The sequence below is a fragment of the Mastomys coucha genome, unplaced genomic scaffold (genome assembly GCF_008632895.1).
Source record: "Mastomys coucha isolate ucsf_1 unplaced genomic scaffold, UCSF_Mcou_1 pScaffold22, whole genome shotgun sequence".
NCBI classification, from domain to species: Eukaryota; Metazoa; Chordata; class Mammalia; order Rodentia; family Muridae; genus Mastomys; species Mastomys coucha.
This window is the reverse complement of record NW_022196905.1, coordinates 263,812,816-263,830,074: the sequence shown is the minus strand read 5'-3', so window position 1 is coordinate 263,830,074 and position 17,259 is coordinate 263,812,816. Positions and strand designations below refer to the sequence as shown.

The 17,259-nt window shown below is 46.1% G+C and overlaps 1 protein-coding gene across 2 annotated transcripts in view; it reads right to left on the bottom strand.

Moving 5' to 3' along the window:
* The window catches only part of Disc1 (DISC1 scaffold protein), a 220,952-nt gene that overhangs the window by 16,852 nt on the left and 186,841 nt on the right, over positions 1–17,259 (bottom strand). Inside the window, exon 11 of one of the 2 annotated variants that reach the window (XM_031341819.1) lies at positions 15,014–15,287. In XM_031341819.1, coding sequence (XP_031197679.1) covers positions 15,014–15,287 — 274 coding nt within the window. Of the gene's footprint in view, positions 1–15,013; positions 15,288–17,259 lie in introns of those variants that run through there. The other variant, XM_031341820.1, reaches the window with a different exon arrangement.

Genomic DNA, 17,259 nt, shown 5'->3' with positions numbered 1-17,259 from the left:
AAGAGAGAGAGAGAGAGAGAGAGAGAGAGAGAAAGAGAGAGGTGTATAGGTCATTTCTAGGTAGAATCCTCAAAAGATACGCCACAGTGAATTCAACATACTTGATTATGATAAGACCATGGCCCTCACTTCCGCTGGCTTTGGGAGAATGGCCCTATGGTGCACACTCAGAGTGACAGGAGACATAAAATGTGAGAGGCAGGAGAAAGAACATGGCGGCTGTTTCCCATTCTGCACACCCACCTTGGTGCATGTTAGTTGCCTGGAAGGAGAATAAAGTTGATGCCTCAATGGTGGTGCCCTCTTGGTGCTGAGAGTGTGTGTGTGTGTGTGTGTGTGTGTACTGCTCACTTGGGAGAACTTGGTCTCTCGGGAAGTGTGGTACCCTCCTCCACAAGTCTGGCTTCTCACTAACTGCAGCTCCACCTCCGGCCCGCCAGGCTGTCGTCTCAGCTCCGCCCCCAGGCTGTGATCTAAGCTCCGCCCCCTCCCAGCCCCACCCACATCATCCCACTCCAGGAGGGGAGCTGTCCCAGCAGGAAGGATGAGGCTTTGTTGAGAACCACACACCAGTTTCTCCTTTGATGCATTTCTTTCTGTCGTTAAGAATTCATCAATAGAATAAAGGAGACAGAAGCCACGAAGACTTCAGTCTCCTTCCCTTAAAATAAAGGAGAAATTCTTTTCAAGTAAGTTAGTTGTCCTTCAAAAAAAAAAAAAAAAAAAAACGGAGAATTATAAGACACACTTGCTGGCTGTCCCACCAGGGACGGAACTGCCTGAGTCACAAGCCCCTCTGAAACTATTAAATATAGGTATCAACATACAGTGGGCCCAGACAGAGGTTCTGAGGCCATAGCAGGTCTCCCTGAGAGTCCTTACCCCCAGGACAGTGTGTTCCAGGGTCTCGGAGCTGTCTATCATCATTTTTTCTTATTATCTAAGGAAAACATCTGAAAGAGTCAAACGACCTGGGCACCAAGGCTGTTCCACCTCAGGGTAACACAGAGCCCACTCTGAGTTCCTAGCGGGTCAGCTCCTAGAAAAGGAAGGGGCGGGGCACTCCCTCCGAGGCCAAAGTCCACATGGACCAGAAGCCGGCCCAGCACCCCTGAAGTGTCTGTAATACATCAGCCATAAAGAAAACCTGTATGATTGATACTTGATAATTAAAAATGATAACAACAGCCCCCTGTCTCCTCTCAGAATTCTTGGCTGAATTGGACTTTCTCAGGATCAGCAGTTCTGAGAATAATTTATTGTGGATTGTCTTTGAAAACAATCCTGTAAGCCCTCCTGTAAAAAATTTGTCCCTTGAATAATCTTTTCAGCAATTCAAATTGTTATTTAGTTATTTATTATTTACTTATTGTTTAACTTTTGTAGACACTCCAACTGTCCTTTACCCAGAGGGGTGACTGTTTTCCCTGTGGGTCAGAGTGAACAAGAGTCCACAGACAGTGAACAGCCTCACGGCCCAGCTCTTCCCCTCCTGGCTTGGCTCGCACCCCTGTTCTTAAACCCTGTGATCCTTTCCTGGAATGCTTTCATCAGGAAGCCCTGTCCACATAAACTCTGAGGATCTGCTGTCTCTCTTCCCTCCAGGCTGTAACAGGTCAGCATCCTGACATCTCTGCAGCCCCAGAAGCTGACCGTGCTGGGTCCCTCAGAGACAGCCCCCAGCCAATCCCTGTTGAGCCCTTCTTCTCCCAGGTGCTGACAGTTAGATTTGTTTTTTTTCCTGTAAGGGTGTGGTGGGAAAGACTTAGCCCCCAGTATGGCAGTACTAGGTGAGACCATACTTAGTCCCCAGTATGGCAGTACTAGGTGAGACCATACTTAGTCCCCAGTATGGCAGTACTAGGTGAGACCATACTTAGTCCCCAGTATGGCAGTACTAGGTGAAACCATACTTAGTCCCCAGTATGGCAGATACTTAGGCTTCCAGGTGCTGCCCTTAGAAGGTATTAATGCCAGGGTCTGATGTTACTGCTGGAAGACTGCTGTAAAAGAGCAAGCCCGAGGCTCCCTGGCTTCCTGTATCATCATGTGATTTGTTCTGTTCGATGTAATACCACTTAGTGAGGTAACAGAGCCACAGGGTCCCTCACCAGAAGCCATACAATGGGGCTGCCTGACCCTGCACTTTTAGACTCGCTGTGAACTAAATATACCTCTCTTCTTTATAAGGGGTCCAGCCTTAGGCACTTGATAATGGTAACAGAATATAAGCAAATGCAGAACGTCTTGAAGAAGCTTTGTTGTGTCCTAGACTATACTAGCCAGACAGTGCTCTCAAGCTGGTGGGCAGAGCCAGAGAGAGAAGTCTTTTCCAAACACTGAAGGCCTGCCCATGCCCAGTACAGCTCAGAATAACCTGTTAGGGTGATCCCCATGCCTCTGGACAACTGCTAGCCTTAAATGACCAAAACAGCATTTTATGAACACACATATGTGCACAGGACACATACATGCACATATGTGTTGAAAATGGAATCTGTCTCAATGTTGGGGTAGACTTTCCTTACATTGTATTAAGGTGTGTCTCTGTATTTTCAATTGTTAATTCTGTGCCAGCAGAGAGCTGAGTGCTGGCAGGATTCTGGTGTTGTCATTTCTATGGCTCATCACCGGGTTTTCTATGTGGAAATGCTCGTCCTTCCACAGTGGTCCAAAAGATAAAGGTTGGGCAGCTTTCAATGCCAAAGAGATGGACCAGGCATTGTCTTACTGCTGATTGGTTACAATAAAGAGCTGGGGCAGGAAGTATGTGATGGAACATCTGGGCAGGAGCAGATGCAGGAGGGATACAAGCAGAGACAAAGAATCGAATGAAACAAGGAAGAAGCAGCAAAGAGAGACCAGAGTAGAGCAGGGAGGCAGGGAGATAAAGTGCTAGTCACGTGCAGGGGACACAGGCCACATGCAGGAATGAAGAGTTATGATAAATTAGAATCAAGCTGAGAGACTTTCCCAGCTTAAAGGCCATAAGCTTTAACTACATAGAAGTCCCACGCCTTATTTAAGCTTATTTGAGGTGGGCTCTTGAAAGCCCTGCAATATGTCTGCAGGTGGGGACAGATCCTTGTCTCCACCTAGGGTTAATCCTGTGGGGCAGGTCAAGGACCTGGCTGATGGCCACCCCATGGAAGGTGGGCTCACCTCAGGTCAGAGGTCTAGCTAGGGACCACACCATGGGAGGTGGGCTCACCTCAGGTCAGAGGCTCAGCTGGGGGCTACCCCATAGAAGGTGGACTCACCTCACTTTAGGAGTCTGGACTGGGTCTACCCTGTGGAAGATGGGTTCACCTAGAGACAATAGACTTTTTCCCCCTAGAATCCTGTTCCCTAGCGCAGCACCCTTGACGTTTCTGGGTCTGCAGGCCTTTCTGAGCCAAGCTATTTTGCCTTTCCTCTGCCTTTTTCTTGTGGTTGCTGGCCATGGTCTACATATGCTTTAAAATTCTCTAACTAATGCTTCTCTCTCCCTAAAGTCCCTCTGCCCAACTTGTAGCCAACCACACCATGTCCATGCTTGCTTCTCGTCTCTATTCTCCTCCCTACATGATTACAGCTTACCTGCCCTGGGGTTTTCCTTTTAAACACTAACAAATTCTCTGTAAGCCTTCATTATTTGAGTGCATTCTCTGTTCCCAAACCGATTTGTGTCTGTTCTTAATTTTTTTTAATGAGACTAAGAACCCCAATTTCTCCAGTATTGTGTGATGGCTTTTCTGGGAAGCCAGTCATGACTTCTTTCCTACCTTATAATTCTTTAATCAGAAGATCCCTTTTCCTCTACACCTAGACAGCATCATGTGACATATGCATACATACATGGATATACTCGAGCACGCATGCACACACAGACACATAGACACACACACACACACACACACACACACCACCTTTAATTGGCCTCAGAAGATGCCCTGTAACCTCTCAGGTAGTCCCTCTGTGGGTTCAATCAGTAGAGCCAACATCATTTCAAACATCATTTGCAAGTCACCTCATGGTCAGTCCTGCAGGCTTGAATGCCCATGATAAACCCTTTCAGCTGTGTGGAAAGAGAACTGATGTTAGATTTCTGTCCTGCTCTCTCAAACCAAGGAGCCTGGTTTAAAACAGAAAGCAGGACTTTATTTGATGAGCAGAACATTCTCATGACAACACCTTTCTAAACCACAGACCCAGATCTGGGGGCTGGCAAGATGGTGGCCCATATACATAGTGGGAACAACAGTCACTCCATGCCCAGCATTCCTGAGGGCTTCTGTACATTGCTTCATCTCCCATAAGGGTGGTTAGAACCTTGGAGAAAACATCTGGGAAACACCAACATTTAGAAGTTTTGAACTGGAGTTTATATGTCAGGGAATATATAATTATGGGTGTTTGGGTGAGCATTTGTTAACAGTGTCAGGCTGTAGCCACAGCAAGAGAATGTCTTGTGTAGTATTGTCATTCTGAGTGTGTGACACTTTGGGAAGCCCACTGAAGTCATTGCTGGGTGGGGTGGGCTCTGGTTTCAGAAATGTCACCACCGGTGGAGACCCCCTGCAAACTCAAGCAGACAGGCTGCCCCTTGGGCTACAATACACTGGATCAAGAGTGATTAAATAACTTATTTCTCAAATTGTTCTTAAAAACCAGTCTAAGGGAAGAGGCAGGATGAGACACTGGAGTCAACCAACTGAACAAGGAAAATCTCGTAACTAAGTAACAAATTAACTATCACAAGGATTGGAAGTCACATAGGGTGACCTAGGGCTGGATTCCAAGGCTACCACCAACCTCTACTGGTGGTGGTGGTCGTGTGTGTCTGTGTGTCTGTGTGTCTGTGTGTCTGTGCATGTGTGTGTTGGAGGATTGATGGGCAAGAACATAATCTGCCTGAGCTGCCATCTTGTTTACTGTCCCCTGCCAATCCCCTCTTTTCTTCAGCCATGTAATAAGGTTTCTGTAATAGCCACCTTTCCACACACACACACACACACACACACACACACACACACACACACACACAAAATAAAAAATAAAAAAATCTCATTCTTACAGTCAGGGAAAGACAGGTAACTGAGTAGACTTCTCCAGTAGCTGGCGAGCCATCTGCATTTAGAAGTTTCCAGGCTATGACACTATCCAAAACCCTGCACCACACACACACACACACACACACACACACACACACACACACACACGCTTATAATCCAAAATTCGATTTGAGCCCCAGGATGTCTGCTCTGTTGCTAGGTCTCATTACCTCTCCTACAGCTTGAGGTAAACCAGATGCGACTACCACCGAGCAGGAGCTTAGTGGATGTGCTAACGCCTTTCCTTGGCTTACTATTGCAGTCACAGCCTCTGGGCTGTTTTCCAGAATAGTTTCTTTGCAAATGCATTCCAGGGATGCTCTATGGTCTGTATCTTCCCTTCAAAACTACAGTCTTCATAAAGAATCATTCTCTCAGACAAATGCCTGTCCAATACACGAAGAGTATCTCTCGCATCTATTTGAAATAGATTCTATGATAAGCTTCAATTCCACACCCATGCTGAGAGCTATAGTCACTGAGTAAATTCCATTAAGCAGAGGCACACATTGAGATACACTCCAAGGACGCATCTTTATTATATTGGAGAGTAGAAACATTCATCTAAATTCCACATTGTATGGTCACACCCTGAGTGGGTGGGCTTCTCTTTTAAAAGCATCCAGATGTCTGTAGGGGCAGAAGGCATCTGAATCATTTAGATCTCTTTAGGTCTGAGCAAGACATGAGCTGTCTTCAAATGCCCTATGCTCATTCTAAGCAGGCTTTGAGATGCAAGTTTACAATAAACATGTTTGGTTTTATTTAGTGTTCAACAGAACCAAAAAAAAAAAAAAACAGAATTAAAATCTCCCAAAGCAGGGGAACCAGCCTGACTGCACAGTGAGATCAGAAATGTCACCATTGGCGGAGACCCCCTGCAAACTCAAGCAGATAGGCTGCCCCTTGGGCTATATAATACACTATTTGAAATAGATTCTAGTGTATGTGTACGTGAAGGACCCAGTGCATGTGAAGGACCTGGGAAACTGCCTTTTGTGTGGCAGGATTATTCAGGAGGAGTTAGGATGCTTCCCCTCAACATGCTGGGCTTGGGCATCAAAGTTGAGCAAAGCAGGGGCCAGGGCAGGGCTCAGTGGGTAAAGTGTCTGCGGCACAAACACGGAGACCCTTGTAAGAGAACCCACGTAAAAGGTCAGGTGTGCCGGTGTGCATTCTTTACCCCAGCGCTGGGAGACTGAGACACAGAAGAATCCTGGGGTTCACTGACCAACCAGTCTAGCCTGCGTGGTCAGTTTTAGGCCAATGCTCTTCTCTCAAAAACCATGATATATAGTACCCGAGGAATGGCATCCAAAGTTTACATCTAGCCATGGCACAGATATACATACATATACACAGATACACATACACACAGATACATTCATGTACACACATACACACATACATACATATACATACATACACATACATGCATATACACATATGCATATGAACATACATGCACACACATATACACATATACACAATGCACATGCATACATATACCTATATGCATACACATATAACACACATGCATACACATACACACATATGCATACAAACACATTCACACATATGCATATACACATACATGCATACAAATATATATACATGTATATACAAACACACATATACATACACATATACATACATGCATACACACATACACATGCACACATATACATACATATATGTACACACATACACACATTCATACACACATATATTCATACACACATACGTACATGCACACACATAGACATACACAAATTAAAATCGCACAAAACCAAACTTGAGCAGACCAGATCCCAATAGGACCTTCTAAAGGAATTCAGTCAGCAAATGAGATCTATAGCATCAGACATACACACACATAGCCTGAACAGTTTCCCTCTGTTAATATTCAGAGTCTGGAAATAGTGACAGCAAACCACTAGGACTGCTTTGTACAAGGAAGTGCAGACAGGCGCTGGAAAGATGGCTCAGTGGTTAAGAGCACTTGTTGTTCTCCTAGAGAACTGGAGTTGGGCACTCCTATCAGGCAGTTCACAATCACCCACAACCCCAGCTCCAGGGGATCCAACACGTTCTTCTGCCTTCTGTGGATACCCTCATGTGTGTGGCATATACAGACATACAAATAAAAATAAATCTTTAAAAACATTTTTTTCTAAAAGAAGAAAGTGCAGACAGGCCACAGCTGGGGACTCCTCCGTGGGAATAAGCTCCAAGACATCTGTGGCTAAGGATTCCAACTGGCGGAATAAGGCAGACCTAGCAGAAGAGGACTAAGTGCCACCTGTCACCCATGTGTGCTCTAAATCTTAAGACATGAACTTCTGAGTGTAGCACAAACAAACCTGTGTCACAATGAGATCCTGAGAGCGACCTTTTTCAAAGGCAAGCCTTTCCCAGAGTCTGATTGTTGCCATCCCAACCGGCACCACTTTGTTCTGTAGCCATGGTACCTGCAGCTTGTCGGGGGTTGATGGCACTTAGGCTGCTAGAGCCTGCCCCTCATGAGACACTGCAGGATTCCCCAGATGGGGTGGAGTAAGGGCCAATTTTCTCTTTCATATTGTAGCTCTACCTTGTCGGGACCTGCCCCTGACTTATGTCAGAAAGATGAGGTCTGCTTTGTTATGAACAGGGTCCCCATAAATGAACAAATAGGGAAAGTAGCTGGTGGATAAAGGAAGAGATGATCAGTATAGACAGACAGAATTGGGAAGGAAGGGATAGCAAGGCAAATGTGTGTGTGTGTGTGTGTGTGTGTGTGTGTGTATATGTATATATACATGTATATATGTATACATATATGCAGATATAAGTATACATATATATGCATGTACATATATGTATATATATGTACATATATGAATGTGGATGCGTGTGTACACCTGTGAGTGTACAAACACACACACACACACACATATGATATATATATGTAAGACAAATGTCTGCTCTACACAGCCAGGCCTCTTGCCTGTTCTAGCCTGGATAGTTAGTCCTGTCTCACAAGTAACCCTCTGGGAGACAGGACAATCCTGTCTTTATCTGCCCTGGTCCTGTTGAGGAATTAGATGTGGCTTAGGTATGATGAAGGATAGAGTATAAGTCCATTTCTAGAAGTGGGAAGCCCTGCGGGGGGAGGGGGCTGGGGGGAAGTCTCTCAGCTGCCAAAGGGCAAAAATGTGCTTTTGTTAGTGAAGCCTGTGTTGCTGGTATGTGAGGGTGGCCTTGCCACCCTGTGGTGACTGTGACCACCCTGATGCCTGCCTATCCCCTCAGCCTTTGCCAGAAAATGACAAAGAGTCTCCATGGTGGAAGACTCCAGGAGCCCTGAGGTCTGTTTCCTCAGATGCACTGAGCTATGGTTAATTAATGGAGGAAGGGCAGATGCCCAACCCTGGGCCCTGGAGCACAGAGACTGATTCCACATTTTTCCAAAAGTACAGGAAGCAGGCAGATCAGAGGAACCAACTTCCTTCCCTGGGGCAGGTGAAGGAGGCTGGCAGCAGGCAGGGGCATTAATTAACAGAAAAAGACCAGCAGGAAGGAGCCTCTCACTGGCTACCGAGGAAAGCCCTCTCTTACCCACCTGCTCCTTGCATCACACCCAGGGGCCAAGGCCAGGCTGGAGGGCAGAGAACTCGCATTCTGATTGGTTGAATGGTTTCTAAACCTATTTATGCCAATTGTACTTAAAATCCTAATTATGTCATTTAAATATGTACCATACAAAGCATTGCAATGTTATTGTAAAAAAGAGTTGTTCTTATGTACATTTCTTTTAAGGCAAAGTCTTGGAAAGATACAACAATATTGGAGAGGCAGAGAGGAGCTGGACCCTGGAGACTGCTTTGCAAGTGTCTCTTCAGCATTCTGTCCACTTTAAAGACACCACAACTGGAAACCAGATGGTAGCTGGTAGGTAAGGCACTCAGGAGACCCCGCAAAAGCCACTCAGGAGACCCCTTGAAAGACCTTGATCCACTTGCTACAGTGAGTGATTAGCAAGTGAATATCTTTGTTTTTAGTGTGTGAAACAGAAGACTCGAGGGGCTTGTTGCAGGTGGACAGAGTCCCACACAGGGGAAGGGATGCAACAGGACTGCTCAAGAGGACTCTGAGCAGACGGCATTAATACATTCCTACTCACTGCTACCCTTAGGTCCACCCTGGGGTCCAAGTACAGTCCTCTGTACCTGTCTGCACTGGAAGCTCTCATTACTGTGGCCAAAATCCTTGTTATAAGTCACTGGAGAGAGAAAGGATTCAGTTCGGCTGTTGGGCTTGGATAGATAGTTTCCTAGTAAGTAACCTGAATGTAGAATTCCTAACACAGACATCGGTCCTGTCTGAGATTCAGGAATGTGGCTCAGTTTTCTGAATTTCAACCAACATCAGTCTTTCTGCTCAGCTTTCGGTTTCTCTAACCTACACTTCCAAACTCTTCCGCATCTGTCCAAACAAACTAGTTCCAAAGTTTTAAGGGCCACTGAATCAAGGTCACTCACCAATGAACTGCTGACTCTCCAAGTCAGTTTTCTGTATTGTGACTTTTCTGTGCTCTGACCTGTGGGGGGTGTGGAGATAAACCTGGTAGAGGAAGAAATGGGGAGGAGGTAGGGATGCCACAAGCCCCTGCCACTCCTTGAAGAGTCCTGATCCATTGTACACAGGGTATGATCTGACAGAGCTCCCAGCACACTGGTGAGACAACACAAAGGACCCAGGCCTGGGCTGTGGCTGCTTCCCTGTGTTCATAGAAATCTCCATGGAGGACTGGACCCTCCCTTACAGGCTCCTGGACAGGCAAATCACATTTGGCTAAACAACACAAGTTGTACCCCAATTTGCCCTTGGATACATAAACATACCCTAATTGGCTAAAAGGCTACATATAAGCTCATGTAATAAACAATAAAGTTAAATCTGCACTCTGATGCTGGTCTACAGAATCTGAATCCTGAGCTTCTTTGATGGCTCTGTCTCTACTTCCCTATTCTCACAGTGACCAAAGCATCCAGCATCCATCCTACGTAGTGTAAAGAGTTTCATGAAAGGTTTGCTTGGGCTCATTGATAAGAGGATTCAATAATGGCTGCTTGGCTCTCTGTGCTTGAACAGAGCTTGATGGTCATGGAATCTGCAGGACAGATGACCTTTCACCTTCTTACCTTGTGTCTTACTTCTTGTGTGTTGTTGTGATAAGAATACATTGAGAGAAGCAACTAAAGGGAGAAAGAGTTCATTCTACACCACAAGTCAAGGCTATACAGTCTTTCACGATGAGGCGGTCACAGAGGCACGGGCTTGTGCTCGGTGGTCACATCGTAACCAACAATAGTCAACAAACAAAGAAGGATGCTTGCATTGTACCTACAGCTTAGCTCCCTTTCTCTGCTGGCACAGGGGCATAGTTGGTGGTTGGTACCTCTTGCTCCTATAGGTGAGGAGACATGGTGGAAGGAGTGGGAGGCAGGTTAGTCACACCGTTCCTCTAATTAGGGAGCAGAGAGTGAACAGGAAGTAGGTCTTGGTTATAACACCTCAAAAAGTTTGTCTTCAGTGACCTACTTCCTCAAGGAGGCGCTGTCACGTTGAGGTTCCAGCCTTCCCAAACAGTGCCACCCACTGGGGACCAAATATTCAAAGTCTGAGAACTTGAAGTGAACATGCCACATGCAGAGAACATGTCACATGCAAAGCTCAACAGTCAGAAGTAGAAAGCAAGACAAGGAGGGGCGAGAGACAAAGTGCCATCCTCACCCCCTCCCAGTGACCCAGGGTTAGGCTACACCTCCTATAATTTCCCCAGCTTCTCAAAATATTGCCACTAGCTAAGGTCCAAGCAAGCCCTAACCCAAGAACTTTCAGAAGGACATTTCTTGTCCAAACCATAACACTGTCCATTCTCCCTCAAACCAGGACACCCAAACAAACAAACAAACACAAAGAAAAGACAAAAACCAAACAAAAACAAAAACAAAAACAAAAAACCACCCCGGAGTTTCCCCTGAGCTATATTTCTAAAGATTCCTATGTCTCATAAAACTTTAATTAAATAAATTTGTCACACTTCCCCCCTTGTCAACCTGACTTCTGTGGGACACTGTTCTGTGATGGTTGGGGAAGGGTACACCGCTGACTTTCTGGATGGCAGCCTCAGAAGAGACAAAGCTACAGTGCCTGCTGTGTCTTCGCTGCTGGTTTCTTTGCTTGCGGAAAGCAGTAGCGGTTTTCTGGTTGCTAAACGTACAGCGTGGGATACCTCCATGGTGCCAGCTTCTCTCTGGCTTATTTTAGCTTGCTTGGTGGCAGCTTCTGGCTTGGAAAGGACACAGCTCAGAGTGAAATCAGAGGGGGTCATGCTGTCCAGGGAACTAGGCGGGAGGGGAGCTCATTAGAACAAGAAAGCAGCTGGCTGGCGCGGGCAAGGCAGGCTACAGTCGGGAAAGAAAGAATCCCAAAGGTATTGGGGTCAGAACAGTCAGCACGGGCAGTGCCCCTTCAGTACAAGAGCCTGGAATGTTTATCCCGCCAGCTTCTGCCTGGCTCCCGTGCAAGGTTGGAACCATCTATAAACCAGAGCCAGAAGCATCGCAAGGCTCCGCGGAGAACTCCCAGGACGCTAAGGAAGAAAGGGCTCTCACAATCTGTGCACGTGCATGCCTTAGCTGGGCGGCTGACTTCCTCTGGAACAAAGCATCCAGCAAAGGGTTTTGCCTTCATGGGCTCGGCTGCAGAATGAAGGTGATGGCTTTGAGTAGCCTGGCAGGGACCTTCAGCCACAGGGCTGGTGTTCACTCCCTGAACAATGGTGCCTCCGAAATGCGTATCACTGGGCCGGCCAGATAAGCAAGGAAAGGCTTTGAAACCGTTTCCCTGTGGACCTCTGTAAGAAGCCCACGATTTGTCATGGAAGATTTGGATTGAAAAGCAATTGCCTGCCCCCAGGGTGTCATGCTTCAATAGCAAACCAGTGTGGGGTGGCCCAGCACAGCAGAATGTTAGAAAGCCAAACACACCTGGAGCTGCAAAGCAAAGGAACATTTTGCCTCAAGATAAACACATCATTTCCCAGACTTCAATAGTCCCTCAAAAGGCAAGACAGGAAGGCAAAATCACCTTCACCAGGAGACCCCTAACCAGCACACCTCTGAGCCTCAGGGGTCTACATACAGCCTTCCAGCAAACACAAGCAAGGCTTCCCCTTTGGTAAGTCTTTCTCTCCTTAGGCACGTGTCTAGTTCACTGCTCAGTTCTCCTCCCGATAATGGGAGCAAACTGGATTAACAAAAGCTGTTTTAGATGTGGCCTCCAGAAAGGCAGAGGCATAGAGGTCAGCACAAGCTAGGCTTTCCGAGTGCACAGCGTCTGCAACTAATGTGGCATAGGCTGCTCTGCTTCCACACCCCTCACCGTGACAGGCTGAGCCCTCTGAAATAATGAGCCAAAGACGTTCTTTCCTCTCCTGATTCTGTTGGGCATTTGGCCATGGTGTAACAGAAAAGGCCATTAATGCAACTAGAAACTTAGTTCTGATTATTCTCTCTTGATTTTTATAGCTGTTGTTATTTGTGTGCGTGTGTCTGAGTATGTATGTGCAGATATGTGTGTATGAGCTTGCATGCATGTTCATGCATGTGAGAAGAATGTGCATGGGTATATGTGTGTGCACAGGGAGACAATTCATATGTGTGTGCATATGGAGGCCAGAGTCAACGTCAGGTCTCAGTTCTTGTTTCTTTGTGAGACAGGGTCTCTCACTGCCCGAGGCTCACCAGTTAGGCAAGCACAGCAAATCCCAGGGATCCTCCTGTCTCCACCTCCCCAGCGCTGGGATTACAAGCCTGCACTCCCACACCCATCCTATTATATGGGTGCTAGGAATTTAACTCAGGCCCTCACACTTGGACAGCAAGCACTTTACCTAGTGAGCCGTCCCCAGCTCATGTTGTCACTGGTATTGTTTCAGTGGGTAAGAAAATATGGCCTACCAGCAGTAGAGGTAGAACCCAAGTAGAAAGACTCTGGGCTCAGACCTCCATGGCTCTGCCTCTCCCACTCAGAGTTCAGCCGTTCCTCCTCCAAGCACTCCGAGTCCTGAGCCAAGTCTACCTGTTTCACATACAGCCTTAATTTTAAGCAGGCAGACATTACTTTAAACTCTTAGTCACTTCTGGTAAGTTATGTGCAATAATATCTATTCTTTTCTTTGCTGGAAAGCCATGATTCAGACATATACACCATCAGGTGACTACATCACAAAACAGAACACATCACTACCCTCATAAATTCTTTTTCCCAGCTACCAGGTAACAAGACCGGTCTCTGGTTCTGTCATTTTGCCCTTCCCAACAACAACAACAACAACAACAACAACAAAAACTTATCTTAGGATTCAAGACACTCATGAACCCAAAAGATGCTGGTCTCACTAAATGTTCACTAAATGCTCACAATAGCTTCTCCATGGGGACAGTATTCCAGGACACTTCAGTGCATACCTGGGACCACAGAGAGCATCAAACCCAAGGAGAATAATTTTTCTTATGTATATTTGTGTGTTTTCTTATGTATACCTGTGACAAATCTTAATTTATAAATTGGGTGTGGTCAGAGACGAACAGCAACTTTAAAATAAAAGTTGTAGCAAAATATTCTCACCTCACCCTTCTGAGGTTCTTCTGGCCTCAGGCTCCTAGAGTGAGCTCCTGGTTTGCCTTCCTGCTGCAACACTGGCTCCTTGAGAAGTTTTAAAGTATTTGGCAGGCTCTGCTGCTTTTCAGATAGAGCCTTGGGTGGCACAGGGATTCTACTTAAAAGCCAACCTAGCTGAGGCCAGCAGGGACCCAGAGTGACAGTGTTCATCTTCTCATAGGGACATGCATTCAAATATAGGACCAGGACCAGTCCTCTGACAGCACAGACACAGCAACCACATGTTAAGCTGAGTACAGGGCACAAGGTCTATTAACATAACAGCTCTGGTTCCACCCAGGGGCAGGAGGCCCATGGACTGGCCAGGGTGCTCTCCCCGCCCAACCCTCACATCTTACTGAGTCTTGGCAAAGATGAAGGGATATAACAAGGCTGGAAAGTCAAAGAGAGAAAGCAGGCGCCAGGCAGCAGCTATAGCCAACCTTTCCTCTAACAAAGTCAGAACCTGAGCGAATGCTGAAAACCAACAAACAAGTCACTTGGAAGCCTGGGGGGTGGGGTGGGGGGGGAGGAAGACATGCATTTAGGAGAGCCCCTCTGAGTGGAGGAGGGGTAGAAAGGGGAAAGGGAGAGGTGAAGGAGCCTTCTCCACTGGTCAAGGTCAGTCTCCGATGTTAAAAAAAAAAAAAAAAATTAAGTAAAATCACCTTCTAATAGAAATGCACATTTATCAGGCCAAATTTATCAGAATGTGTCAGGCCAAGCAATGGGGCTTTCTGCTCTTTGTTTTGCTTTGATTTCATGAAAACAGGAACCCCAAACATTAGTCATGATCTGGTTTTGGTGAAAATGACAATGTATACGTGCATTAGAATGTTCAAATTCATAAATGATACATTGTAACCTATAGGCTCCAGAGATACAATAAAATATATGATGCATAACATACAGTCTGTATAACAATATATTTTGGATAAGATACATAGTGCATACTATATATAACTCTATATTAACTTCCTTAGAATAATGGGGCCATCTAGACCGGAGTTAAAGAGAAAGCTAATATGTCAAGTTTTTCTTTTTGTTTTTCTACATTTTAAGCTTCAAAAAGTTATGTGCTAGTTTGTTATCATACCCAAGAGTTATATTCATTATAAGAGCTTCGTGAGGGTCTATGAGTTCTGTTTGTTCTTATCCCCAAACTGCACACGAGGAACCCCTGACAAAGCTGCACACACAGGACGAACCTCTTTCCGTGGGCCTGCAGCACAGTATGGTGTGGGAGCTGAGTGAGGGTCCCAGTCATGGAGCGCCTGCGAAGGGGACTTTTCCTCTTCGGGGTGGGGTGTTCGAGGGACAGCCAGGGCAGCTGTCTGGGCGGCCGCTCCTGTGCTGTGCACCTGCTTCCCATCCTCCGCATGTGGACTGCTGCCTGCTTCCTGGAGCTGCAGGCTCTGCATCAGCAACTGACAAGCCTCCAAGTCTGCCTTCCATACTCTCTCAAGCAGCGGGCACCTGCAGCTAAGACAGAGGCAGGCAGGCACACACATTAGCCCAGCAATGGCTCACGCTACCCATCAATGATGTATTTGTGTCAGGGGTCACCTCACACCCAACATCATTTTACAGAGACAAAACTTATCAACTGGAGGACATAGAGGGACCAAACCTGTATTCTGTGTTCATGGCGACATTCATGTGGGTCCTTCCTAGCTGTCTGGTCAGCAAGGACATCCAGAATCTCACTTATGCTTCCAAGAAGAGCTACTCAGTGTGGCACATCCTACCCTCTATCCTGCCCAGCTCTTCCCAAGGCTCCTGCAGGTGCTGTTCCACTACCTGGAATGTCACCCCTCATCCTACCAGCAGACATTGTATCACCCCTGTCACCCATAGAGCCTGGGCTCAGGCCAGCAGGGACTTAATGTCACCTGCCATCCTGCTGTGCTCAGCAGCACACACCCACTTATGCTTCCCACACAGAACCGGATGTCTCAGACTCAGCTTACACAGCCTGCTCTTGGGGAAAACTCTCTACCCCATAGGTGGACATCCAGGATGGATCTCTGAGCACTGTCTAGCATGTGCTGGGAGGTAGAGACTGGAGGATCCTTGGGGAGTATGGAGCAGAGTCTCATGGGATGGACAAGCTCTATGTTCAGTGAGTAGGTGAAGAGAAATAAAGGAAGATCTCTATTGTCAATCTGTACCAGCCCCCAGATCTTTTCTTCTAACTTCTACACAGGCATTATGGAGTACACACACAAATAGACACCAACACATATACACATACCAACACATACACACAACATATATACACACACCAACACATATACACACACATACACACCAATACATACACACCATCACATACACACCAACACATACACACCAGCACATACACACCAGCACATACACACCAACACATACACACCAGCACATACACACCAACACATACACACCAGCACATACACACCAACACATACACACCAGCACATACACACCAACACATACACACTAGCACATACACACCAGCACATACACACCAACACATACACACCAACACATACACACCAGCACATATACACCAACACATACACACCAGCACATACACAATACACACCAACACATACACACCAACACATACACACTAGCACATACTTTCCTCTTTTTTTAGAATTATTTATTTATTTAATATATATGAGTCCACTGTTGCTGTCTTCAGACACACCAGAAGAGGGCATCAGATCCCTTTACAGATGATTTTAAGCCACCATGTGGTTGCTGGGAATTGAATTCAGGACCTCTAGAAGTGCAGCCAGTGCTCTTAACCACTGAGCCATCTCTCCAGTCCCAAAACATACTTTTCATTGTTTCTCTTGAGCTCCTGCCTCATTTTTCCCCCTTCCAATCTTTCTTCTTGCTCTCTTGATATTCTAAGAAAGGTACTCAAGAGTCTATATTTATGTCTGAGAAGTTCTCTAGCCATAACCATACATGTACATTTAACTCTTCGAATATAAAATACTTTAAATATTAAAAAAAACCCAACAAACAAACAAACCAGAAGTTCATTTCAAAACCCTTACGTACTTGATATCGGAATTGCCAATCTTTAACATTTCCTAGGGCAGCATGACTGATTTCCAGAATTTATAACTTTATCATCCTGCAGACTTAACGGAGAGTCTTTGTTTTCTCTCCCGCTCTCCTCTTTAAACTGAAGATACTCACTAGTATGTCTTCCAGCTTGAGACCCAACCCAGTCAAAGCTTCTCTGTGGGCCCCTGCACCCCAGGAGCCAGTAAGGATCATGGGGTAAACTGTAGGTCTCTCAAGGCTTGCAGGGAAAGAGATCAACAATTTTCCTCACTATAACCTGTGGAATGTCACAATAATTGGTGAAATATGGCAGTCTCCTGTCTGAGTGAGAGTGGGACTAGTCCCGAGCTGTCTCTAGAACACACTCACCAAGGTCTAGGTGCCAATTTCA